This window comes from Labrus mixtus, chromosome 14 (genome assembly GCF_963584025.1).
Source record: "Labrus mixtus chromosome 14, fLabMix1.1, whole genome shotgun sequence".
Taxonomy (NCBI): domain Eukaryota; kingdom Metazoa; phylum Chordata; class Actinopteri; order Labriformes; family Labridae; genus Labrus; species Labrus mixtus.
Genome location: NC_083625.1, coordinates 23,371,436 through 23,398,822, shown reverse-complemented (window position 1 = coordinate 23,398,822; position 27,387 = coordinate 23,371,436). Strand labels below are relative to the sequence as shown.

General features: G+C 43.7%; 1 protein-coding gene across 2 annotated transcripts in view; it reads right to left on the bottom strand.

The window, feature by feature from the left end:
• Nucleotides 1–27,387, bottom strand: part of camkk1a (calcium/calmodulin-dependent protein kinase kinase 1, alpha a) — a 68,141-nt gene that overhangs the window by 36,083 nt on the left and 4,671 nt on the right. For both annotated transcript variants that reach the window (XM_061055917.1, XM_061055918.1), the window contains exon 2: nt 1,387–1,835. In XM_061055917.1, the coding sequence (XP_060911900.1) occupies nt 1,387–1,716 (330 nt within the window). In that variant the 5' untranslated portion in view covers nt 1,717–1,835. The remainder of the gene's footprint in view (nt 1–1,386; nt 1,836–27,387) is intronic.

Sequence of the window (27,387 nt, the reverse complement as noted above, 5' to 3'; positions counted from 1 at the left end):
ACAGGGGTTCCACATGCTGGCAGATATCATGAATTTTTAATGTTCACTCTGAAAGAAGAAAATGGGAGGCTTCAGGAGTCACCCAGTGCCACAGGGTGCTCTCAGGTTTTCTTGGTAACACAAGGGATGGTTATTTTTCAGCGTACTAATATGGAGAGCTGGGTACACGTCTGTGCGCTCATTTTTAGAGCGGATGTTTTTGAAAAATGACAATCAGAACATTAACTTTAGGTAAATTTGGTTCCTGATAACGTTGTTTAGTTGTATCCAGTTCCCAAATTCAAGTCAGCTGACCTCTTTTGCGCCTGACTCTTTGAAGAGGCGAGGCTGCCGACCCTTTTATTATCTCTTCTTCTTTTTTCACTGACACATCTGAATCATGTGTGATGTTGTCCATGGAGGGAAGAAAAAGGTAGTCCCCTTTCCACTCAGGCTCTTATTGGCTGGAGTAGCCTAGGAACAGTAAATGGAAGGTCCTGATTGGTCAAATGAGGTGTCAATCAAAAGTTAAAGAGGAGGAGGACCGAGTTTGATAGTGGTTGTAGGCGTTGTAGAAGAGGTGATTTTTTTTTTAGGGATTTTTTTGAAGGTGGAGAGTGAGGGGGAGTCTCTGGAGGAGACGGCCCTGTCCCCCCAGGACCCATGGTTAGTCCTGCAGGGGAGGGACAGGAGGTTTGCATGAGATCTGAGAGTGTGGGTGGAAACCTGCGTGGGGGGGAGGCAATGATTTCCAGCCTTACCCCTCACTTTTCTGATGGTTTACTCAGCAACACAATCCTACCCAGAATGCATTTCAAGCCTGTCAGAACATAAATGCTCTCATAATGCAGCACACATCTGCCCACAGTGCGTTTGTACATACGAGACGGCAGCTCTGATAACGATGCACGGGAGATATGTTCCATGATGGGTGCTAATGAGAGACCAGTGTGCAAACCCGCTCCTGCTCGCTCCTTCCTTTCATGTTGCACACCCGGACTTCTGCTCCTCTTACTTTGGTGACAATGAAGAGCCAGGAGCTACATTTACACTGACCACTGCTTTCATGAGCACAATGGAGCTGCTTTCTCTCTCTCTCTCTCCGTGTGCTGCACTCCCCGCTATGATACCACCTGTCACACCCAACTGCAGAGATTCATCAGCCAAATGTCCTTATTTCAAGATGAACGTTTTAGAAGATCATTTCTGTTTTTTTTTTTTTTTTGCTTTTTCTGAACTCTACTTCCCAGACATCAGAGTCATCTTTGAACAATGTGATGAGCTCTGGGCATCGACTGCTTCAGTATGTATGTCAGACAACTATGAAAAAATGTAAATTTAACACAAGGCCTTTACAATAATGTGATGCTTATTATTTAAAATAATGTGAACAGATTGCCTCCTCACCTGAGCGTCTGAGATGGACACACGTTTAGACTCCACAGTGGGTCTGCGGGCCACACGAGGGGAGGTGTGTGGGTACCCTCCTCCAGAGCCTGACATGTAAGTGCCTTTCTCCTGCAGAGACAACTTTCTCCCAGTCAGGTGAGGCCGTAGCGGATGAGTCCTCCTGCTCGGAACCCCGTCCCTCTGACCCCCGCCATTCTTAACGCCGTTTGTAGCCGAGCCGTCCGAGTCTTTGGTCGTCATGGCTGCCAGTGTGTCTGTGAGACTGCCGGTCTGTGAGTCTGGGTCTGGGCCCAGCCTCTCACAGACATGGTCACCGCTCATGGCCATGGCCGGTGTGGAAGTGGGAGGAGCCGGAGCAGGTGGATGGAAGAGTACTGGACAGCGCCCAGCAGCATCAACGTGACCTGGGCCAGCCTGTGGCCGCCACGTTCAGGGTCCCACCAGAGCTGCAAGACAGGAAGAGAGGCTGTGAGATTCACATCTACAATATGCACACACACACACACACACACACCTGAAATACACACACACACACGCCCAAACAGGACTCTATAGACTTGCACTGATGGAGAGCTGGCAGAGTGAGGGGGCTGCACATGTAATCCTGTTACATCAGCGTTGTGTTCTGGTAATGAATAATGAATCAGGGGACTGTATGTGGGTTCTGGTTCTTTACTGTGGACTGTATGTGGGTTCTGGTTCTTTACTATGGACTGTATGTGGGTTCTGGTTCTTTACTTTGGACTGTATGTGGGTTCTGGTTCTTTACTGTGGACTGTATGTGGGTTCTGGTTCTTTACTTTGGACTGCTGTACTAACAGAAAGAAATGCAGAAGTCTGTGAGCTGTGTGTGTGTTGTGCGTCCCTCCAAACTCTGCTATGATAAGGAGCAGAACAAAACAGTCTGGTTGCATTCAATCACAAAAGAACAACTTTTATTTGAATTTATCAAAGGAACATGACTCATTAACTCTCCTCTGACAGTGCTGGAGATGGCTTTGGCTAGAGGGCGCACTGTGCACACTCATACCACGCACACACTTCCGTTCATCATCACACAAACACACACACACTCAGACCCAAAATAAGAAATATAATGAAAAATGAGTGTCTGGGTGAAATTCATAAGCTGTGTCCATATCGACCTGTTACATAAAGGAACCCGCGGCTCCGAGAAGTTGGGGGTTTGCTGCCTTGCTCCAGGGCATCTCGATGCTGAAGTGAACTGGCGCCTCTCCATCAACCGCTCCCTATTTCCATACTTGGCATGTACGAGGACTTCACCCGCCAACCCTCCGATTCCAAAGCCAAGTCCCCACAAAATGAGCTAGTATACTGTCCAGTTCACTGCTTGTGTTAACTATTTTAAACATTAATATGCCTTTTTTGTGGTGGTGCCGGATAGCCTATAGCGGTTATGTTCAGTGCCCCATGTATGGAGGCTATAATCCTCATTACAGCGGCTGTGGGTTAGAATCCGACCTCAACCCTTAGCTGCATGTCATCCTCTCCTCCCAACATTTCCTGTTTCTCTTCAGCTGTCCTGTCCAATAATGGCTAAAATACCCCAAAAATATATCCATTAAAAAAATGTTCACGCTGGTCGTTCCTCTAGTCCATCTGAGAGCAGTCAAACACCACTTTGGGCTCGCAAGAAGCTTTGAACCACAATGCATGATGGTATATATTGCTTGGAGAGTGACCATGGTTTTTACACTGCTTCTCAAAATGCATAGTGGGATACATTAAGTACACTATAGGGTATGATAGTGTTCACTCAGAATTTGGATACCACTCCATAATGTCGTATTCACTCTACAGTGTGTAGTGATTTTGTTTTCTGATTTCACGTCCTTTCAATGCCCATGTCGATATCTAATAAAGAGATTACTATCTTACTGATCAATCCCTCATCATTACTGACCCACTCTTGTAACTGTTTAATGTCTGTTTTTAGACATTTTGCAACGACTTTCATTTGAGACACTGCTGTACATGCATAACACAAATTTTCAGGTCAACACTTTTTATTTGTATGTACAGGTCTAATTTTAACAACGTTCCTTAACTGTTTATAGGTTTTGTTTGAATTGCACATATTGTATATTTTGATCCCTGCACGGGATAAGTTCATTTCTTTGTATGAGTCTATTTTTTAATTGCTGCAGGTTTAATTTTAATGCATTTAGGGGCATCCTTAAATCTTTGTTTCGGGTTAATATAAACGTAGGGGAGGGGGGGAAAGGGGTTGTTGTTTATTTGTAACAAATGTTTCCTGTCGTGCATTTCTTTTTAAACTGCTACTGGATGCTTTGAATTTCCCTCTGGATTAATAAAGTAAGTATCTATCTATCCATCCATCCTCCAGTTGAAGGACAGTTTAGACATAGACCTCTGATAAGTGTGTAAGTAGTGAACAGCTAACAGCTTTCAACATGTATAAATAATCATGTGAAGCCATCAAGTGTTGGATGTATTCACTTAATTAGTGAGTCTGTTTGTCTCTTTGTATTCTGTTGGGTCGAGTTATCTACAGTACACATGCGCTCATAAATTGAAATAAAGGTCCCTCTGACAAAACCCAACACAAAGGCTGCAGAGTTAATTATGCTTCATGCCTTTGGCCATGACTCCCTGCTTCCCCATCCAATGCATGTAGAAGGACTGACCCACACACTCACACACATTATGAAGGTATTATGTGAGAACAGTGCATGTTCCAGACATTTAGCGGGATTGTTGTTTTGTACTTTTTCCCTTTTATCTTCAATCAGAATAAAACCAGAGGCAGATTGCGACAGAGAGAAATATCAAAGCTGCCTGATACATATAGTTCAGCTTTTGTTCTGCAGATGAAAGAACACCGAAATGCAAAGTGAAAGCAATCTAGAGGAAAGGCCACTTAGACTCGCCCCCCACCACGACCACCACCCCCACCACCACGACCACCACCCCCACCACCACGACCCCCACCCCATCCTGAAACAGTGTCAGTGTAACAGGTAGCAGAGGGAATCAAGAGAGATAGGTGTGGTGGGTGTTTTCTCCCCTGGAGGATCTGCCTGTAGGTTTGTTTGTAAGAGAAACAATGGAGCTAACTTCAAAGTCAACTCTCTGTTGGTGTTCAGTGGAACAGGTGGTCAGTAAATTAGGCCATGTTAGGCTATTCATGAAGTGTGTCAGGTAGGTAGAGCTTCACATTCAAAAATAACACAGTGTTCCACTTTGTTCAGGTGTGTCACACTCATTCATGCACTTTCACAACCAGGGCTCCATAAGGACCTCAGTGTTGGACGCCAACATCCCTCTCGGGAAAAACCTCGTAAACGGGGCTTGAGGTGTAGCCAGCAGTTGGCGATAAAGGACTTACTACAGAGACTTCCTGTCTTATGCAAGGAATTGTTTACATTCCGGCAGGAGAACGCCAGATTTGAACTGGAGTTGAAAGTCAAAGTATGATAGCAAATGTGAGCTGCACTTGGATTAAGATATCTGTTTGTTGCATTGACTGTCAATATTATTGGACGAGGCCTGGGTGACGTCACCCGTCTGTTCCTGCAGGGGGCGCTGGAGTCCCATCGATGGCGGTCTCCGTGCTGGAAATGCTGTCTCAGAATAACTTTCAGTCAACCTAATGACAGGCTGAGAGCTGGAGCTGAGGCGGGTTTTAAACCTCCTGACAAACCGTTACACCGTGCCCACCTGTCAATCAGGTCAGCTAGGCACCTCCCTGTGAATAACACGTATCCTTATCAAAAAAATTTGAGCCTGACAGTGTGTGCCGATCGAGACATGAGCTTAACAGACCTATTTTTAATTGTGCAGGCAACCTAAATCGGACACTCGACAAACTGCAGGATTTTGCACTTCCGCATTGGCTTCATTTTTCCAACTCCGGAGGTTGCCGCTTGGTTTGTAGGGGTCTATTAAAGGGATACTTCACCCGTTGAAACATGAATCTGTATTGACATTGGGTCAGTAGAAATGTGAAATACATTTTGAAGTTGGTGCCTTTTTGGCTCATGTGGATGAAAGACACCAAATCCCATAATGCACAGCACAAGGTCAGGTTTACAGACATATTTACTTCAACACATACGGCTGTTTCCTCAACTGATTCCGAGATTTCTTCCAGAAGGAATCGGTATCTTGGAAATTCTGGCAGAAAACAGACTCTATGTCTGTGTTCATAGGCAAACAGTGAGAGCACCGACACTACCAGTCTGCCCCAGCTCGAGCCGGCCCCGGCTCCTCATCCTCCCCGCCGCCGACTGGCAGGCATTATGTCTCGGCTGCTGAGGTGGCAGTGGCCGGCGGCGCACACCAATATAGCAATATAGCCGCGAGATGGCTGCTGCCAACAGGTTGGTTTTGTTTCTTGGCTGCTGCTCCCTGCAGCCAGTGGCACCAAGCGGCCAGCGGCGCCAGCAACCAAGACACAAGACCAGCCTGTCGGCAGCAGCCATCTCGCGGCTATATTTTTTATTTTTTCGCCATTATCAGCTTTCTCCATAGAGCCTGTTGGCATAGCTTCCAAGCAATATGGCGGATGTTAAGTTTCGATTCTGGGAGTGAGTTCCCACCCACTGATCTGTGATTGGTCTGTAGCTTCGGTGGTCAAAAATATGAGGAACTAGTGTTGTAGTTTCACCCCGCTAACCGCAACAGCTTCCAATGACCAAAATGACGATTTTTGCGTCACTGGAAGCTCCTTTTCAGACTTAGAAATACAAAGATTTCCCATCTCAGGGGAAAATGAGGGCGGGATGCACGACCATTCATAAATACTACCAGGTTTCTAATGATACAAAGATTAATGCAAATGAGTGAAGTATCCCTTTAAATCTAAATCGTTGTCAGACGACCACTGATGAGTGGTCACTGGTGTCGCATGCTACCTTCTTACATTTTATAACCAGTAATTAAAAAAACGATTGTCGACTTAACAAACGGTTCCAAGTTAGAAGAAGGCCTGTAAAAGTCTCGTACATAAATCAGTACACAAACATCATCAGATGAAACAACGGCATGAGGAACTAACAAAACTGAACTTCCTTTTTCGAAATGGTATAAAGAACAGTCATGTTCCCTGTAAAATAGCACAACATATCAGAAATGGTAACCTGTACTGCACCTTTATGAGACTTGATACTTTTGCTGTCGTGTTTTTAAGGACATCCAATCATTTTTAAACCTTTAACTTAATGGCCGACAGGGTACTCTGTGCACAGCCTATACTGTACGTTCACAGGTGTGCACGGTTGCAGAAACATACCATGAAAAATAAATCATAACTTTACTGTATTTTATTGTGAGCGAACAACGCGTGCTGGGCCAACCTGAGGAAGCTACAGGCGGAGTGGTTCGCTCACAATAAAATACATTAGTGTACATACGTTGTCAGTGTCCCACAGAGTTTTGATTTATTTGTAAACGTGGTTGAGGAGGTCAAGAGATCAGGAATGTGGTTTAGAAGGACATAAACTCACCTACATGGTTTAAGAGGACATTCATGCCCGAGCACCGAATGTGTGCGAGGACCCTTTTGAAATTGAAGAAATTATTATTATCAACTCGCCTTAAAACTCACAAAATTTTGCACCTAATTCAAAGTAGCTGAAATGTACGTGCGATAGAGGTTTCGTAAAAGTGCGTCGCAAAATTGCCCCACAGCGCCCCCTAAACTAAAGCCCCTGAAGTGCGTTTTATTGTCTGTACATCCCAGCCACACAAAGCAGTTAAATTACAAATATATCCATGAATTCATACCGGAATAATGGCTGAGCATGAGGCATGGAAATCAGTTACTCATTATACACATTCACACATGCACACATGCACACCTAACCCATCATCATTTGCTTTCAATTTGCATATTCCAGATAACTGTTATTCAATCTATGTAAATTGTGAGTGCAGGAAATAACCTTTTGGCTGCCACAGCGAGGGGGGGGGGGGGGGGGGGGGGGGGAGGGGGGGGGGGGGGGGTTGTATTGTGTGACTTCTCTGACTCACTCCAGCAGAAACAAAGAGGAACCATCATATTTTTCTAATTCTCATCAAATCAGTAATTATCAGTCTCGAAACGGGTTCACTCTACATTGCAGCAGCGGTGAATTCACTGCCGTGTGCTAACAATATCCTGCTACAGGTGGGAGGCAGAGGAGCAGCACAGGTCTGCTCATTCATTTGTGCTGCTCGGAGACTTTCACTGTTTCAGTAACCACATTCGTTTTCATACTGAGGACACTGCTTTAACATTTTATTTCATATCTGTTCTCATTATTTTTGTCTCTTTCAGGAGACACACATGTTTGAGATGAAATGTAACTCTGTTATACAGCTGTAACATAATGGGACACAATCACACAAGCTCTACCTGATATATATATACAGTGGGTACAGAAAGTATTCAGACTCCTTTACATTTTTCACTCTTTGTTTCATTGCAGCCATTTGCTAAAATCAAAAAAGTTCATTTTATTTCTCATTAATGTACACTCAGCACCCCATCTTGACAGAAAAAAAACAGAAATGTAGAAATTTTTGCAAATGTATTAAAAAAGAAAAACTGAAATATCACATGGTCATAAGTATTCAGACCCTTTGCTGTGACACTCATATTTAACTCACATGCTGTCCATTTCTTCTGATCCTCCTTGAGATGGTTCTGCTCCTTCATTGGAGTCCAGCTGTGTTTAATTAAACTGATTGGACTTGATTAGGAAAGGCACACACCTGTCTATATAAGACCTTACAGCTCACAGTGCATGTCAGAGCAAATGAGAATCATGAGGTCGAAGGAACTGCCCAAGGAGCTCAGAGACAGAATTGTGGCAAGGCACAGATCTGGCCAAGGTTACAAAAGAATTTCTGCAGCACTCAAGGTTCCTAAGAGCACAGTGGCCTCCATAATCCTTAAATGGAAGAAGTTTGGGACGACCAGAACTCTTCCTAGACCTGGCCGTCCAGCCAAACTGAGCAATCGTGGGAGAAGAGCCTTGGTGAGAGAGGTAAAGAAGAACCCAAAGATCACTGTGGCTGAGCTCCAGAGATGCAGTAGGGAGATGGGAGAAAGTTCCACAAAGTCAACTATCACTGCAGCCCTCCACCAGTCGGGGCTTTATGGCAGAGTGGCCCGACGGAAGCCTCTCCTCAGTGCGAGACATATGAAAGCCAGCATAGAGTTTGCCAAAAAACACATGAAGGACTCCCAGACTATGAGAAAGAAGATTCTCTGGTCTGATGAGACCAAGATTGAACTTTTTGGCTTTAATTCTAAGCGGTATGTGTGGAGAAAACCAGGCACTGCTCATCACCTGCCCAATACAATCCCAACAGTGAAACATGGTGGTGGCAGCATCATGCTATGGGGGTGTTTTTCAGCTGCAGGGACAGGACGACTGGTTGCAATTGAAGGAAAGATGAATGCGGCCAAGTACAGAGATATCCTGGAAGAAAACCTCTTCCAGAGTGCTCAGGACCTCAGACTGGGCCGAAGGTTCACCTTCCAACAAGACAATGACCCTAAGCACACAGCTAAAATAACAAAGGAGTGGCTTCGGAACAACTCTGTGACCATTCTTGACTGACCCAGCCAGAGCCCTGACCTAAACCCAATTGAGCATCTCTGGAGAGACCTGAAAACCACCAACGTTCATCATCCAACCTGACAGAACTGGAGAGGATCTGCAAGGAAGAATGGCAGAGGATCCCCAAATCCAGGTGTGAAAAACTTGTTGCATCATTCCCAAGAAGACTCATGGCTGTACTAGCTCAAAAGGGTGCTTCTACTCAATACTGAGCAAAGGGTCTGAATACTTATGACCATGTGATATTTCAGTTTTTCTTTTTTAATACATTTGCAAAAATTTCTACATTTCTGTTTTTTTTTCTGTCAAGATGGGGTGCTGAGTGTACATTAATGAGAAATAAAATGAACTTTTTTGATTTTAGCAAATGGCTGCAATGAAACAAAGAGTGAAAAATGTAAAGGGGTCTGAATACTTTCCGTACCCACTGTATATGCCAAAAATGCTGCAAATGATTATCTGAGACCATTGTTGTTTGCCATAGCACAGGTGTCGTATTATTATATTAGCCATTATAACGCGCGTCCCATGTGCAGAGGCTATAGTCCTCGTCCCAGCAGCTGTGGGTTTGAATCCGGCCTCGGACCTTTGCTGGATGTCATCCCCCACTCTCTCTCCTCCCAAAGTTTCCTGTCTCTCTTCAACTGTTCTATCCAGTAAAGGAAAATATTCACCTTTATAAAAAGGGAACATGGATCCAAACTACTAAAATAAGTAAAATCTTCTATTTGAATATTTATTTTTCCCTTTGTGATGATGCTTTCGATGTCGAGTGTAAAAAGAACGTTGAATTGCCTTATTGCCAAAATGTGTTATATATAATAGACTCGATTTGACTAAACATTGAACAGATTATCAAATTCAGAAGTATCAGGCCACTTCTTCATTTATGCTCTGCCATGTCCACAATATGGACAAACTGCAAATGTAGCAGAGTATAACAGAAAATGTAAAGGTCTCTGTGTCTTCTGAGGAGATCGTGTCCTCAAGTGATGTCACATGAGTCAGGAGTCCAGACAGGTTGCAAAGTTGTTGCAAAATATTTATTTATATAGCACCTTTAAAAACGGATGTTTAGAAAGTGCTTTGATGGATAAAGCAGAGGCAGGAACTGACAAGGTTTATCTTTGCTTCTATTGCAGTTATTTGTCCCAAACTGTTCATCATGAGTGCAATCAGCGTAATCTGAGCAATATCCTTGTTTTTACTTCTTTATCTGTAACAGTTTTTATACATGCAAATCTTTGGACCTCAACAAATCCGCATGAAGAGAAGCTGCCAAGATATAAGAAACACTTCCTGCTTTGCTTTTTTAATCTAGTGATATACTCATTTGAAAGAATGAATACAATCCTAGGATTAGTTGAACTGAAATCTGTCCAAATGTTTTACTCTACCAATACTTTGGATAACACTGTAATCATGAATTTAATCTAATGATTCATAATCTATGTAAAATTTGGGAACAGCACGGAACAGAATTAAATAAGGCGTATTTGGAGATGCTCACATTGAGCTGCTAATGGAAGCAATTAAGAAGATTCATGCTTTGTGTCAACAAAACATGGAACTGCAAGCTCCAATATTTGACTGAAAATGATTGTACCACATCTTTCTATAATTAGGTAAACAACAACAGCAAAAAAAAATAAAAAGGAAAAAAAGCCAGAGCCTGAATATGAAGTCTCTTAAATTGCTGCCATCTTTCATTAGTTAAGCTGGAAAGAAGCTTCGGCAGCCAATTATCGGAGGAGGACCGAGTGGGCAGAGACGGTGGACAAATGAATCCATTTGGCTCCATTAGTAAAACCACTTTCACCCTTAACCCAGCTGCTATTTGTCTCCGTCAACATTCTGTTGTGTGCACAAAGCAAAGCGAGACATGCAAGGCCAAAACTAAATGAAATCCTTCGAAAAGAAGAAGGTTTTACTAATGCACCAAAAAGGCAAACGCTTATCAAGTGCTCCATTATGATGTTACTGTTTTAAAGTGTTTTCTTCTTTCTCCGAGGTCCTTTGGTGAAGCATGTATTCCTTTAAAAGGAAGAATGTGCGACTTTTTGATCCAGTAGATGTCGCCGTTGAGCTCCAGAATGAAACCAAAACAATCTGCTGTTTGGCCACGCCTCCTCCATACTGAAGCCTCCGCTCTCCTCCAGAGACACACCTCCAACCTCTCTCCACTCGTCTTCACATGAAGGCGTTTAGCGCAAGAGGCGGATAACATTTTTCTTACCTTGAGTTGCAATTTCCTGTGTCCTGCATTGTTGTGTTAGCATGCTAATGCTAGCGCTCTTTATTAAGCTCGTAGCTTCATATTGCACATAAATTGACACGGAACGACCGTGATCTAAAAACTCTTTACATGACATCCAAATAATCAGTGAGTATGTTCTTCTTCTCTCTAGTCCTTGACTCAAACAGCTTTTATAAACAAGGGGAGGAGCCGGCCGTCCCGTCCATGTAAACACGGTTCTGACAACAACACAGCCAGAGGGACTCGAGCTTCTCACTCGTTGTAGACAGTCATGATTCAGAGAGACATTTACACAGGAGATACTGGATTTCTGATGTATTTATGTGTAACATTCTTCTTTTAAGACCAGCTGAGTTTGTGCTTGTAAACATCATATCCATAAGCCCTTAACAAAATTTTGAGAAACCTGATTTTGCTACCTGCAGAACTCCAAAAGAAAACAGAATACTTGGGCATTTAAAAGCCTTTCCCCTGTTTCTGACAGCTGCCGACTACCTGCACAGACGCCGCCTCAGCCAAGTGACGGACCAGCAGAACAAACATGGCGGCAGCAACATGAGCATCTTACTTCTGGAGCAACGAGGAAAGTGAGTTTTGTCTGTCAGTAACGAAAGACTAAAATATAATCGGAAGTTTAGATCAGAGAAAGCAATCGAAATGCTGAACTATTCAAGTCTGTGGAGAACAGGCTGCTGGAGGCTGGTCTCCTAACATGTTGGGTTTCTACAGTTTGTGCTGTAAAAATATAAAAATAAGCCGGGATTCTAGTATTTATCATGTATACAGGGATATGAATAGCCAGGTTTTTTCTGTGTGCATGTACAGGCTGTATCCTGAATATGATCATAACCAGGATACTCAAGTATATTGTGAACACACTCAGGGTTAAGAGCAGAGGGCGAGGCCGTTTCTTAAAGCATCTGTTTGGAACTATATATTCTGTGACTAGAGGGCAAATGACTTTCCTCTTCACCTTCCTTTGTTTCATTCACACCAATCATGCAACTGTAGAGCAGAGAAGTTGAAGTGAGGTGATTCACCTCGAGCAACAGGACCAAAGGCAATCAACTCTGATTGTTCACTGATTACAGAATCAGGCTGCATGCATCATAATGAAGTTAAATGAAACCCGAGTGTTTCTTTGCATTTGCATGACAGGTTAACAGCACGAACTGAAAGGTTTAATGTTTGTCAAGTTTTCTGTGATGTGCGTTGTAAGATCAGAGGCGTGTTGAGAAAGTGTGAATGCTCATGTGGAATGTGACATCCTGCAGTTCTGCGTCTACATCGTCTTCCCGGGGGGAAGGGGGGGGGGGGGTCACCGTAATCATCTTGGCTTTGGTAGACAATGGCATCTTTTTTTTTACTTTCTAAAGCTAAACTGATTAATGAACTTACAAATACTTACATCACTACTCCTCCATGTCAAAAGCAGCGTGTCACCATGATTGACAGCTCTGTTGACAAATGAGGCTCCTGCGGTCTGCGATCAGCAGAGTAGCGGAGGAACAGTGAGAAGATCATCTGTTCTGCTTTGGACTGTGCTGTCCTGAGGATTCTTTGCCGCTTTATCGGTTAGTTGTACCGTAAGTGTTTTGGTTTGCAGAAAGGGGGCGGGGCGTCAATACCACGGCTCCATCAGCCAATCCCTACTGTGCAGAGTGCTGACTCCAAATGACGTCAAGGACAGAGTGTGTAGGCGCCTTTCTTGGGGATATTTTGGCATGATGGGAGGAGGTGGAGACCCTTCATCCGTCCAAAGTCAGTGGTTGCTATTGATACAGTAATGAATACGATCTTTATTTCAATGTGGCTGTCAGTTAGAAAGAGGAAGCCTCTATGATTTGTTGACCCCCATGGCATCAACATCGCCTGAACTGACGCAGCAGGATGGTCCGTGCCGTTTTTACCCCGATGCGCCGCCGGCCTGTCTGTCGCAGGCGTAGACGTGGACGATGACGAGCAACTTTTCGCACTCTACAGAGCTTGTCTAGCTTGTTTGACAAAGTGGAGATGGTTGTGCCTCGTCATCTGTGTTGAAATGACTTCAACGCAACTTTGTCCTGCTCACACCGAGCCGTTTGTTGACGAGCCTTACATGACAAAACTATGATCTATGTATAACACAAATCACATTATTTTAATTGTACTAACATTAGATTCTTGTTTTCTAATTCTGTTTTTAGACAGTGTGTGTGAGAAGAGAGAGTGAACTGATGCTCACAGTGGAGGCTTTTCTTCAGTCACTTCATATTAAGTCTCAGGAAGCACTCGGGGGATGATGGGTTGTTTTCTAGTGAAAGCATCACTGAAGTGCTCTGGGTGCAGCATCGTATTTTCTGGTACTCATGTGTGCTTTTCGTCGTGTAAAGAAGAAGTGGTCGTACACATTCAATCCTGAGTGGTCGTGAAGCTGAGTATCCTTTAATCACAGTAACTTACTGATCATTATTCTCCCTCACCGTGTTCTTTACGTTGCTGCACTCTCCGCTCCATATCAATAAGCCTCAGTCAGCAAGGATGACTCGGCATTATCTCTGCTAACAGTTTGCATCCTCAACAGGAAGCACGTGGAGGGGCTGGAGGGGCTGGGGGGGAGGGGGGGGGGGGAGGCTCATTCTGGTGTGCACAGTCGTGTAAATATGGGATAAAATGCCGCCCTTAATCCTCTTTACAAAACACAAAATCAAGTGTGTGTGTGGTTTGTTTGAGTGGGCGTGTGCGTGTATGCATGCAAATCCAAGCTGTTCCGGAGGCTCGCTCTCTCTCTCTCTCATCTATCAGGCTCAGCCAGTGGATGTTCCTGCTGGGTCTTCCGCCCTGCCCTCTCCTGCGTTTGTTTACCCCGGCACTCAGTGTGACCTATATCGTCTGTGTGTGAGGCGGATGAGATGTGACAGAGGAACGAGACAGGAGAGAAGGGCCCCGATCAACCTGGTGGGCTCAGGGAGAGAGGAGGAGCAGCTGCAAGGAAAATAATCTTATGTAAGAGATTTCCTATTAAGAAGACACATCTGTGCTCGCCATGAATAATCGTTGACAACTATTAGAAAAAAGCTTACTTGCACAGTTTGTTTTGAATGCACTTCTAAATGAAATCTCTGGGTTAGAAAGTGCTTTGAAAATATTTTACAGATGCTTACTCTCATGCACATACAACCATAACTGACGATAAGGTTGTGGTGGATGTGGGTCTCCAGTGGCTTTAAAAAGTGAGCCAGCGAAAGTGGTGTGAGCGGCGTGTGAAATCCCTGCAGTCGGAGTGTCTTTAATGAAGATGAACTGAGAGGTCCTCGTAAAGTGGAGGTTTAATTAGTGCTGATTGCGTACAGAGCCGTGACTGCAGACGAGGAGCTTTGTTATATTTGGATTAACTCGACATTCAAACGGTCACAAATTAAGACAAGATGTTTGCTATGTGATCGTTTGGGACATTTCTGTTCTGATTCAAACTCTCTCCGCTGGTCAAACTGTGACGCTCATTAGCTTCACGCTGATTGTACATCTCAAATAGAGTTCATTTCAAGAGAGCGCTCTTTAATTAGAAACACTATTCCTCCTGACATTTGTCCTTTAATGAGCTTTCAGTTCTTGCTTTTTGTGGAAATAAAGCCGCTTTCAGTTTTTAAAGTGTACTTTAGAGTCTCTCTGGCGCGGACTTTAACTTTCAATCAGCTCAAAGATGTAAATGTTACCCGGCAGAGTCTCGGGCGGTCGACTGCACACAGATCCAGGAGAGGACTGTGTGCACACAGAGCTCAGCAGGAGCACGACTGGAAATGTTTCTGGCCCTGACTTTAAGGCACAGGAAGGATCAAAGCTCTCGGATCCAGTTTGTTTTTCAGCCGTGAGATAAGACCTTTAATTTCTACTGATTAGCTGACATTTACTGAGTGTGGTCAGATTACTCTGCTGTGTGTGTGTGTGTGTGTGTGTGTGCAGGCAAAGCAGTCTGCGAGCTCCACATGCATTTCACAGGATATTCAAACATTATATAGCTTAATGTGACGCTCGCTGTCCACACTGCATCTGATAAATATTTAATTCTCTGCTCTGTGAATTTCAGTTTCCCCTAACAAACGTTGTGAAATCTAGTGCTTTTATTTTGAAGGTGGACAAATGGAAGTGCGGTGCTTTGTATTTTCTCAAATCACAGCAAACAAGCCATTTACCATTACAACAGCAATGTGTGCAGTACAATAGTCATATCGCAGAACGTGCGATGTCAGTCATGTGACCTGAGGCACATCATGCTGACACTTTTTCATGCATTCAACAGAAAAGTTTAAAATGAGTGTTTTCCTGCTATCAGCGGCCTCAGCTAGTTAATGGAGCGGCCACACGTGGACATGAATGGAGCAGATGTGATGCCAATTGTTTACTTTTACTGCCAGTCTCCACGCACCCCCACAGCACCGCGCACTACGCCGCCAAGCGCTGCTACGCCGCCAAGCGCTGCTACTCTAGTCTATGCTTCTGTTTCCACAGCGAGCGCCATGACTCTCTGCTCTGCTCCTTCAACTATCAGACTGTTGAACAACTTTAACGGATTATGATCAGTTCCTTTAGAAACCTGTAAGGAATATCTGTTGATGTTTCTTTTACTGAATACATTTCTGGTAAATATTGTATTTATTTATTATTTGGCGTTATTGTTTGTCTGCTGATACCGACATGTGAATGTAATCGTCAGAATGCTGCTGTGACTGTTTTTGTTTCCTTATTATTGTCTTGGCTTCTTTTAACGACTCGGTGGGCTGTGAAACTGAAATGCTCTTCTGGGATTAATAAAGTCGTCTGAATCTGCTGCTTTTTTTTTTCAAATTAGGGATTCAAAGTCAAGATCCACATCAGTACATCAGTAAAAATGAATCTCAATAACATGGTGAGCGTCAGCAGCTGCAGAGGAAGATTTAGAAATTGAGGACGCACCACCGTCTTTTAAATCGGAGGAGTGGAAGCATTTTGGTTTCCCCAAGACAGAAAATGAAAGAGGAGAGAATATAACAGACAAAAACTGTGTGCAGATATTACAAGACAGGGAACTACACAAATAGCACAACCAACATGATGCAGCATTTAATCCACACCACGATGAGAAGCTCCAATCTCCTCCCATTGTTGAGAAAAAAAGTCCAAACCACACTGACAAGCGTGTTTGCAGCCCCTAAAGGAATCTTTTCCACTCATCATTTGTCTTCAGTCTCATTTTGTAAAATAAATCGTGAGAGAATCTTATTGTGAGTTGAGTGAATCATTACATCCCTAATTCAAATTGAAAAACATCACGTCCACACTTCACGTCATATAGTCCCCGTCATGCATTTGTTGCATGAGCGTGTGAAGAACAACTCCTGCCTCAGTGTAAGTACTTACTGTAATACCCACAGCAAACACAGCCCGGGTCCTGTCCCACACAAAGACTCTCATAACGCTGATGAGAAACAACCGACAGCACAGGAAGTTCATACCTGTCAACAAAACCTCCTCGTCAGAATCTAGCCTTAAACGCATACTTTGCTGTGTGTTCACCTGTCACAGACTAATCCCTGGAACTCTTTCATTCAATCCACAGGATTAACGGGTGACTGTGCGAGACACAGCGAGCTCTCGGCGTAAACCTGTTAAACCCATTCTTTCAGAGCCCATCAGTGAGAGGAGAAGAGAAAACTGGCAGCTCTGCTCCTCAGGACAGTCAGCGGATACCGGGTCCATGAGTGGCGATCAATCTGACTAGACAGAAATACTCTCGGGGACAATCCCAACCAAATCCAGGGCCACACTCTCTCTGAGGATGGCTGCCTCAGGCAATTATAAGCCCAGGATTACACAGGATATAAGACTGCAAAGTGGCAAGTTGGATGAGCCAATTATTTCTTCTCTGCTATTGCTGACAGTCAGTCTGCAGCAGCTTCCAGCATGGCTGACCTTCCTGGAATCCAAAAAATGTCCACAGAAAAAGGGTCTCTCTAACAAGGAGAGACCGCCCAACCTCCACGCAGCAGTCGAATAAAAACCAGCAGATTTGGACTCTAAAACATTCTCAGGTAGGATGGGCCTTGAAGCCAGTCCCACCCTGTCCTTGTGACCCCGCTTAGACTGCCTGGTATCAGCTGATCTATTTGTAGAAGGAGTTAGTGGTCTGGTCTGAGTCCAGTAGGTATAGCAAGAAAGTCTGGAAGAGTTACATGAAAGAAACAGAAATCCATTGACCTTCCACCCTGAAATAATCCCATTCAGAGGTTTCAATATAGCCACGCTGGAAATCTGTGATGATGTCAACCTGCGGAGGATTATCTGCTGAAAATGAGAGCCATCCATCTCTGCCGTCTGGGAGTGCTGCTCCGCGCCCTCTAAATCCCTCAGAGAGCCAGAGCATCCCAGCAATCTCTGTCCCTGCACATCACCGTTAGAAACCTGAGGGAAAGTGGCGGGCAGGCTGCCAGGTCAGTCCTGATGCAGCGAGGGCGGACACAGTTTAGATTTGTCTCGCTGTCGGGAACAAATGTAGCCAAAAAAAACAAGGTCAGCATGGAGTTTTTATTACAGACCCGAAAAGAAAATGGTGCATTGTTTGCTTTCCAAGACGAAAGAAAAACAGTTTGGCACACTGTGGTATAAGGTTAATACGTTCTAATACGATTATCATTAGCCTCTCTAAAGATTTACATGTTTTATATTCTTTTAACAGCAGACTTCTGACAGAAGAATATAGCACAGCAACTGTCAGTTTACACATACTCCATGCTGCGCCCCTCGCTGTCACGCTCAACGCTCCTGTCCGTCTTCGGAGCGTGCCAGCAGCACCGCTATACGCTCTGTTTCGTTTAAAATATGTTGCAAGCCTATTTCTCGACGGAGCACGCTGCAAGCATGCGTCAAACTGGACAGAGTAGATCAAGCCGGACAGGAAGTCAGACAAGGCAGCGCACAGAGCATCTGGTCAATTTCAAAATAAAACACAATATACAGACTCATGATTGGAGTTTTCATCACTTTATCAACATGACGTCAAAACAGGCTCCAAACGAACAACAAATCATCCTCAGAAAGACAAATCAACATGTTGTTTGCATGTTTTCTTTTTATTCCCGTGTGATCTTGTAGTTCTCCTGTGATGTGTGTACGGCTGATTACGGCTACGCTCACGCTCCAGAAATGGATCCAGTTGGGCAGGGACATCCAACGGAGCAAAAAACCTGTGGCGCTGACGGAGAACACTATGCACAGACTACGTGGAAATTGGCAGAAAGAGTGAAGGAGAAGAACAGACTTCAGATAAACGATCATTCTACACCAACAGTGCAGTGTTGGCTGCGGGTTTCAAAGCTAGCGAGCATTCAGCATTCATTGATTTCCCATCCCAACGTTTTAAAACTGTACATTTTTTATATAAAGTCGGGATAATAAGAATCTGCAAAAACACAAAACAATAATTCTGTGTTAAATTTCACGTTTTCTGTGAGTCCCTTTGGGGAAAACAAGCCGGGGGAGGGGGCCACATGCTGATCTTCTGCCAACGTCTGTGCAGCTTTGAGCACATTCAAACATTGTAGCAAACAGCTGTAAAAAACAAAAGAAATCATGTGTATACTTTTTTTTAAACTGCACAATTAATTAGCACAATATTTAGTCTAGCTGCAAAAAAATGGAGTAAATTGTAAGAGACAGATCCACCCACAGCGGGCAACAATGCATACTTGCAGAAAAAGGAAAAAGGTCGGCGCACTGTTCAGCTCCCAGTGGGCGACTTCATTTAACCAGGGCAGCATTTTGATCCACAAGATCTCCCTCAGGCGGTTTTCTCTTTTTCACAACAATGAACATTTTCCAGGACATTCTAAATAGATTAAAAAGCTGTTTCCAGAATTTCCACTTATCAAGCTAAAAAGTTCACATTCATGCCCTAACTAAAGTTTCACAAGCATGTCAGTAACATCAGTTACTTTATTGCACAAAGTCCAGAAGGAGAACAGGGCCTCACTTAGTGAACCCAGAAGTCTTCCTCGCTCAGCGTAGAGCCACAGGTGTTTTACATCGCTGCGTCTCTACACCTGCTGTGTTTATGATCTTTAGAGTTCCACCTCCGTCCATCCAGCATGCTAAGCAAGTTGCCCAGAGACGTCCCTCTCCTCAGAGATGTGATCGAGCTCCTCCTGGGTTGTCCCGAGGCCAGTTGGGATATTTAATCCCTTCAGCACGTTCAGCGTTTACCCCGGGGTCTCCTCCCAGTTTGACGTGCCCGGAAGACATCAGGAGTCAGGCGACCAGAACGCATCCTAATCAAATATCCAAACCACCTCAAGGGACTTTATTCTATGTGAAGGTGCAGCGGCTCTACTCAGAGCTCCCTCCTCCTCAGTTCCGTTCGGTACGGTACACATTTATTGGCTTTTCCATCGTCAAAAGTTGGGAATGGTACCAAATTAAGGGATCTGTACCGTCCTACTGTTTTTTTGTTCCCTTCTGTTGGGGTGCCAAGGGTACCGATCCGACTGTAAAGGGTCCCCTGTTCACTGTGTACCTGTTCTTCTATTGAGGGGTGTGTCCAGACTTTTTGGACTGGGGAGGCCCAACTGGGGCACGGACTTGTGCAGGGGTGGCCTAAAGTTTGGGTGCACACACATGAATAAAGTCTGCACTAATCACATCGACTTTTGAGTACCAGAAGATAACGGCAACATTAACATCTTCTCAGCTCAAATCAAAATGTACGTCCAAAGTGACAATTTGATGTTTTTTAAAAGCTGCAAACAAACTTCTGCACACTGAAAACTACGAGCTGCCTGTTGCAACACATCCTGAATAGTGAATGTCAACATAAGTCCCACCTCTGGCAAGGGAGGCAGCCAATCATAGTTAAGGATTTTTGGGGTGGCCATTAAGTTTTCAAGGGGGACCCATGCCACCCCTCTGGACACGCCCCTGCATGTATCAAAAACGGCAACATGAGGATGATGATCACGGCCTCTGACTGAGTCTAAAGATCTAATGAACACAATCAGTCACATCGTTACACGTGTGTGTTATGTACAGCTATTTTAAATGAGCAAGGACAGCAGTCTACGGTTATCAGACTTGACAAAGTGATTCCCTGTGTGATGTAAGATGTAACACCCAGTAAGTCACATTTGATCATCACTCAGTTTTTTTCTTCCAGCTCGTCCTGGACTGTATTTCAGAGAATCCTGACTGTGACAGAGGATGAAGAGCTCGTCCCTCCAGCTATTCTGTCTCTCGCTGCATTTTGAACATCAAAAAAACAAAATGCAGATTTATTTTTTTGCGCTCTTATCTCTCTGGAGCAGATTTCTAAATGTGCTTTTGGTGGTTTAAAAAAGAAAACAAATCGAACTAACTCAACTCTCTGGGAAATATAATCCGACATGAGGTTGTGTTCTGTGTGTTTGGGGAAAAGGTCGCAGTCAGAGGAGTTCAGAGGCTCCAGCATTAACAGGCTGCTGGTATCACAGCAGCCCATGTTTGGCCCTGCAGCACTTTAGTGACTCATCCTGAAAAGGGATCCTTTTTACAGATCATGGTAACACTTTAAACCAAGGTCACGATATTCCCTAGTCACTTATTAGCATGCTAATTAATATTAGTATTAGCATACTGGCTGCTTATTAGTCATTATTAAGCGCATATTAGTACCTCACTCTACATGACCATAGTCTATAGCTAACAGGCCATAAACTAAGAGTTTGCCCTCCTAATGACTGCTTATTGATAGTAGGTTAGGAAGTTGTTGAATGTGAATTATGATCTTAAAGTCAGGGTTGGTAGTTTTCTCCAGATCCACTTTTAAAGATTTTGGTTGAAATTGTCTTTAGGTCCTGACAGAAATTAATAACTCATGTGCTCTGAAAAAGGAACAAAGAAAATCTGTCATCTGTATCAGTTGTAAGTCTGTAAGAACTTAGACCAATGTCTGCCACGAGGTACCAATCTGATGAACCAATCACAGCCTCCCTGTCTCCCTGCTCGCTCTCTACCTTTTGCGTGCACGAGCCCACACTCAAAGCGATGAAGCTGAGGTCCGCTTCTGGACCAATGGCGCTCGTGCATGTAAGTGAGGGGTGTGGCTTTTGAGGGAGCACAGAGGGGAGGGGGTGTAGACGCAGCACTGAGGGAATGCTACTTTCAAAATCATGCTAGTTTTCTGAAATGACCAACCCTGCCTTTAATATGCTTTGCCAACTTCTTTTTTTGAAGATATATTTATTAAATCGATAGGTATCAATATGCCGCTTAGTGTCAGCATGATGTCAGAGCATTCTCCTGATGCTGGACTGGACTACACTTTTGTCCGCTCCAGGCCACCATAGATCAAAATAAGCATACTGCAATAAGAGAACCACAACATTGCACAATAAGCACGTCTCGTAATGCTCTACACAGAATGTTCCAGTTAGGATTCTCCTCCGACAGTACGAGTGCCAAATGTTTCGAAAGTAACACGAGAGTTTGAGCCCTCCGAGCTGCGAGACCGCTTTCTGCCTTCATCTTCAACGTTATTAGCCGCATTGAGGAGTCTTTTATTCTGCACCCTGGTGTCAGCTACAAAGAGAAATTTAGATGCAGGAGCCAGGAGAGCGGCGCCGAGGTTGGTCGATGCAGAAGGCGAACGGTTTGCTCACTAAAATAGGCTGCTTTGTCAAAAGCAGAGCGCTTGAGTCAGCTGGCCCAGGGTCAGATTCTTCTTCTTACTCCTCCAGGATTTCATCAAAAGGACTACCGGCTCTGTTCTTTCTTGCAGCTCCATCATGCACACGGGAGGGATATTTCTACCAGTCCTTCTGTAAGCAGACCTGAGCAGCAGGAATAGTAAATCACAGTGCTATAGACGCTCTGAGAACATGGGGTACTGTCAGCACAGATCTTTGCTGAGGTTTAAGCTCTTCTCTGAGGCTGGCAGAACTCACTGAAATCACAAACCTGTCTTTAGAGCAGCGAGAGCCGATTCCTCCCCCGGCATCGTTGTCACTGCTAAGCTCTCGTAGACAATGTGCCAGAGCCTCCTCTGCCACCAATGCAAACGTAATTATAGAAGCAGAGCAGGGGGGGGGGGGGGGGGGGACTTTCTAAACCCATTTAATAAAGAGGTTTTTTTACGTTGGCACAGCACAGTAAGCACTTGAGGAATAGTTTCTCGTCACAGCTGGTGAAATTAATTAAAGCAAAGCCTTCCCAGGTGCTTAAAGGGGAGTTCAGGTCCTGTTAAACCTGGACCCTATTTGTCGAAATGACTAATAGGTACTTACAGTTTTTTAATTTATCTGGTAGATTTCAGAAATTTAACAAGAGCTGTTTAAGCTGTGACACAAACAAAAGCAGTGAACGATCATTGTTGGTGTCTTAATAAGGATGTTGTTCCTCCAACATTTGGCTTCTGCTGTGATGTAATCATTGAGGCATAAGGATCTGATCGAAGTGTTTGTCTAAAGTGTTGCTCCACTGAAAGGCTGAGATTGTCGACTAAACTGTGGATCAACATTACAGAAAGGACTGCAACAGGTAGAGACCCTTTAGTGAAGGTGAGACCCCCTTTCACTGCACCTGAAACTCTTTTCAAAACCACCTGACTTCACTGAGACAGTTCACCTCGTAGACCAATGGGGTTTGTTGATCTACCCCTGCCTGGATCGGCAAGTGTCTTTGTGTTATTGTGTGTGTTTGGTCAGACTTTGCAACTAAAATAAAAGTCACAACATGTTACTGAAAAAAAACAAGACGATCAAGCAGAGACAGACCTGCAACTACTGTTTTTGTAAAGTACATTTAATGTGTGCTTGAGTCTGGTGGCTTCAACAGAGAGCCGAGCTGCTGTATCTGGTTAATATTAGATGTCCAACGCTTTATAAAAAGATCCATCCCTGCAGGGAACCTGTCTGTAATGTTGCAGACAGTCTGCTTTCTGTTAGAAAAGGCATGTGCCAAACACCGGCGGTTAGCTTGTGCTAGCTTGCTAAATTATCAACATTATCAAACAGCTTGCAGTGTAGGTACAAACAGTTAGCGTACACGCTAACCCTGCAGTGAGTGTGCACTTCTGGTGGCGATGAGCCCAGGAGGAGGGGCCCAGTTTGAATGATGTGCACTGAACATTTCGACTGACGCCACCTTTAACACAAACTCAGACAGAAACTCAAGTTCAAAACTTTAGGGATGAGTGCTTTGATTCATTTTTGGTATCAACGCAAAGATTACTCTCCTCAGGTCAAGCATAAAACTTCTTATGTTTGTGTTCGTTTCCTTTTCCTGGCACCTTTTTGTCGATAAGCAGCCAATGGATAGGAAAACAACCATGTGGCTGTGACTATATTGCCTTAACTGGTCCGAACTTTACACATGTGATTGGTCAGCATATTTCCTTCTAGCTGTAATTTGTAGGGCCGGATCGATATGGGATTTTTGGGGCCGATACAAATATCGAAGAGAAAAATCTGGTACCGATATATCAGCCGATATCTTTCTTACATCTCTCTTCGATCTGTAGAGATAAATATACACATTCATTGAATTGATCCCTCTAATGCAGTTATCAAACAATTGTGGAAAAGATTTATAATGAAGAGAAGATGGTCACTCATCTGGAAAGTAACTGAGCATTAACATGCATCACCGCTTAACACTCTGCAGAGTGATGATGTTTGTTGTAATCCATATAGCGCCCTCTGCTGGTGACAGAGAACTGCTGGTGTAATACAATGATACTCCAATGAAAATACTATTTGACTGGTGAAGAAATCTAGTGGCACCAGCGTATATCTGTGATGAAATTAGCTGATACTGCTCGTCACTGAATACACTAATATCGGCTGGCTGATTAATCAGTCAGGCTCTAGTATTTTGTTATCAAGGTGGGTAACATACCATTATATATTTCTCAATCACACAATTGCAGCGGGTTTAAGCACCTCAGAGAAATGAATAAAAGGAAGTCCTTTCTTTGCATATCTGACACCTTCAGCGACGTGGAACTAATCCACATTTCTTTATTTAGAAACCTGTGTTTTCTGCACACCCCATGTTGTGGCCAACACACACCTGTTCATCACCAAAAGTAACACAAGAAAAGCAGCCGTGTTTCACTGGAATCTTAAGTAAACAACTAAAACACCATCTGTTGGTGTACATCTCATTACTACTGAATGTATGAGCACGCTGACACACGTGGGCTGTGTTAGCCTCTGAGAGCGAGTGTGTGGGCTTTCACTTGAAATCACACAGAAAAGTATCAAACTATCTTTAGCCGTCTATTGCCCTGATCAAAAATCTATTTCAATCTGTACATCGTCATGCCCTGCAGGGTGAAAGGAAATGCTGCTACAATTCTACAACTCGTTAATCCAAAGCGACGAACATCAGAGAGTAAGAACAACACGAGGCGAGGATCTGGAGAGGAGGAAACAACGGACAGCTTTCAGTCAGCCGATCTGACGCACAGCTGCTGACGGGCAGAAAAAGATGCTAAAAGATGTCAACCTGGTAGAGAGGCAGCCATTAAGGCAGGACTCTGGCTGTCTGAGGTAAACCCAAAGGAGTTCACTGTGACAAGCAGACACAGGGGAAAGCTGTGTCAGTGTTTGTGGGTGATTTCTGGACAGCAAGCAGACAAGCTTCTCTGGAGGACGGACATCAAGTCAAACAGACAACAATTGTTGTAAGTTACCCCATCAACAATATGGGGGGGGGGGACTGTTTTTGTCAGTTGAATTTCTTCACTTGGTTTTGTAACTTCCTCATTGTAACCACAGCAAAACAAAAGAGAAACAGCTTATTGGGATAAAAACTTTAATAATCAATTCTTAAAATGACCCATCATTAGGGATGTAAAGATTGATCGTGATAAATCGATTAAAAAGTGTCATGGTTCACATCAGTACTCTGAGGAATGAATCGCAGTAACATGGTGAGCGTCAGCAGCTGCAGAGCAAGACTTAGAAATTGAGGAAGCACCACCATCTTTTCAATCTGAGGTGTGGAAGCTTTTTGGCTTCCCCAAGACAGAAAATGAAAGAGGAGAGAAGATAACAGACGAGACAAAAACTGCAGCATTTAATCGACAAAGGTCAATGTGTGATGTCATAAGGTCAATGTGTGATGTCATAAGGTCAATGTGTGATGTCATAAGGTGGATATTACTTTGGACTCATCAGCTGAGCTGTCTGAGAGTTTGTTAAAGTGAAATGAGACATTCAAAGATGCAGCAGTGTCCTTCTTTTACATCACTGAGACTACAGGGAGACACTGAGGACGACTATCTACGGAGAGCCTGAAGGGACAAAATACCCAATCTACCAGTGTGAAGAACGCAATCAAGCGAAGGAACACTTTATTTCCTTGTTTTGTTTTTCACTTTTAACTTCCAATAAGTCTGCCTCACTCTCCACTCAAACATGCTCAGATAAAAGGAAACGTACTGTGGTAGGTTCCCAGTGGGGGTCTCATTCACGCAGGTGTCTTTCATACACGGACTAATAAGAACCGAGGTGAAGTGCAAATCGTTTGGAGAGCAGGCTACCTCTTGAATGAGCTTAGCTTAGAGATCTAAGAACCCCCAGAGTCCTTCCTGGTTGTGCTTTGAATAATGAGCACTAATAAAATGCAAATGTGTTCTTTGCCTCATCACGCAGTAAGAACTAATGAGGACATGTGAATGTATTCATATCCACACGCTGCAAAACACCCCAAAAACACCCCAGAACAATTTGTAACTGAATTGTTTCACAAAATTCAGAATTATAAACGTTTTCACACATGCACTCCTGAAAGTTTCTGCAGAATCTTCTGCCCCCTGAAATCCTCCTGACTTGGTCGTCTACAGTGGGAGAATTTCCCTGTCAGATGGAGAGAGGGTGTATAGTATTGACAATTAAGTAAATTCAGCTTTTTCCGTTCACTCATGCAGCTCACCCCAAACACTTCAGGAGTTTTTAGGAGTTTTGCACAAATCGAACAAGGCTTATGTTCCTTCGGGGTAGCGGACATTTGAGTCATATTTGGAAAAGGCTGCTGATACGCAACATGGAAGCTAACGCTGTATTAAACAGGATGTCTACTGCTGCTAATGCATTTTATTCAACACATTGTACTCTATCTGTACTCTCTATATATTCTAACATAAATAAAAGTCTTTCGCCATGTTAGCAGCTCTGTAAGACCATACAGCGCAGTGGTTCTCAATTGGTGGGTGGGGACCCAAAAGTGGGCAGCAGAGAAGTTTTTGGTGGGTCGTGAATGTGCAATGTCTCTTTGTTCTGTTACAAGTTTGATAACATCTGAGGTCCAAACTGCGCTTCTTTCATTATTTAAATGTAATTGATTAAAAAAATATCCTCATAACGGAGTTGGTGGTGGATCCTGAGGCTAGACCACTGGTATAGTGCACAGTGGTCAGCTGTGCTAAATGCTAACATTAGCATGCTAACATACTGTATGCTAACATACCGTATGAACAAGAGCAATGCTCAAAGCTGACAGTGCTAACATGCTTGTCTTTAACTTATGTAATGTTCTCCATTGTTTGTCCTGTAATATATATTTTATTTAATTTAACATGGTAGCATCTAGCATGCTAACATTCGCTAATCAGCAGATAAACAACAAGGGGAACAATTGAGTCTGAAGTGAGATATACAATTCAAGATGATCATTTATTGACATTTCAGTAGGTATAGCATTTCAAAACTGACACGATTTCTTTCCAACTTCCACCAATTTTTGAGTCCGAAATTTAAAAAATTGTTGTACAGGTGACTCGCGAGAAGAATGCCAGTCAGCACATAGCTGACGTTTCCATCCTGTGTGTTACCATCGCATGCTCCCTAAAATAAAGCATAGCAGATGAGAGATGCATGATACATGATGCAAGCTGTTTCTGCTCCTAACGTCACGCCATGAGGTCAACCGCTCAACATTTAACATTCATCCCCGAAGCAAGAGAACGATTTAAAGATAGCAGGCAGCAGTTTCTATTATCTCAGTCTACAAATATTGAAAACATTGTCTCTGGTAAAGCTTATGAGGAAATAATAATAATATGTGGACTCAACCCCCCTGTAACTCACATTCCTGACATCTCTCCCTCACCACTTTTTCCTTTACTTCCTGGTTTCTCTTTGGCTGCACTGAGGGAAAAAAAAG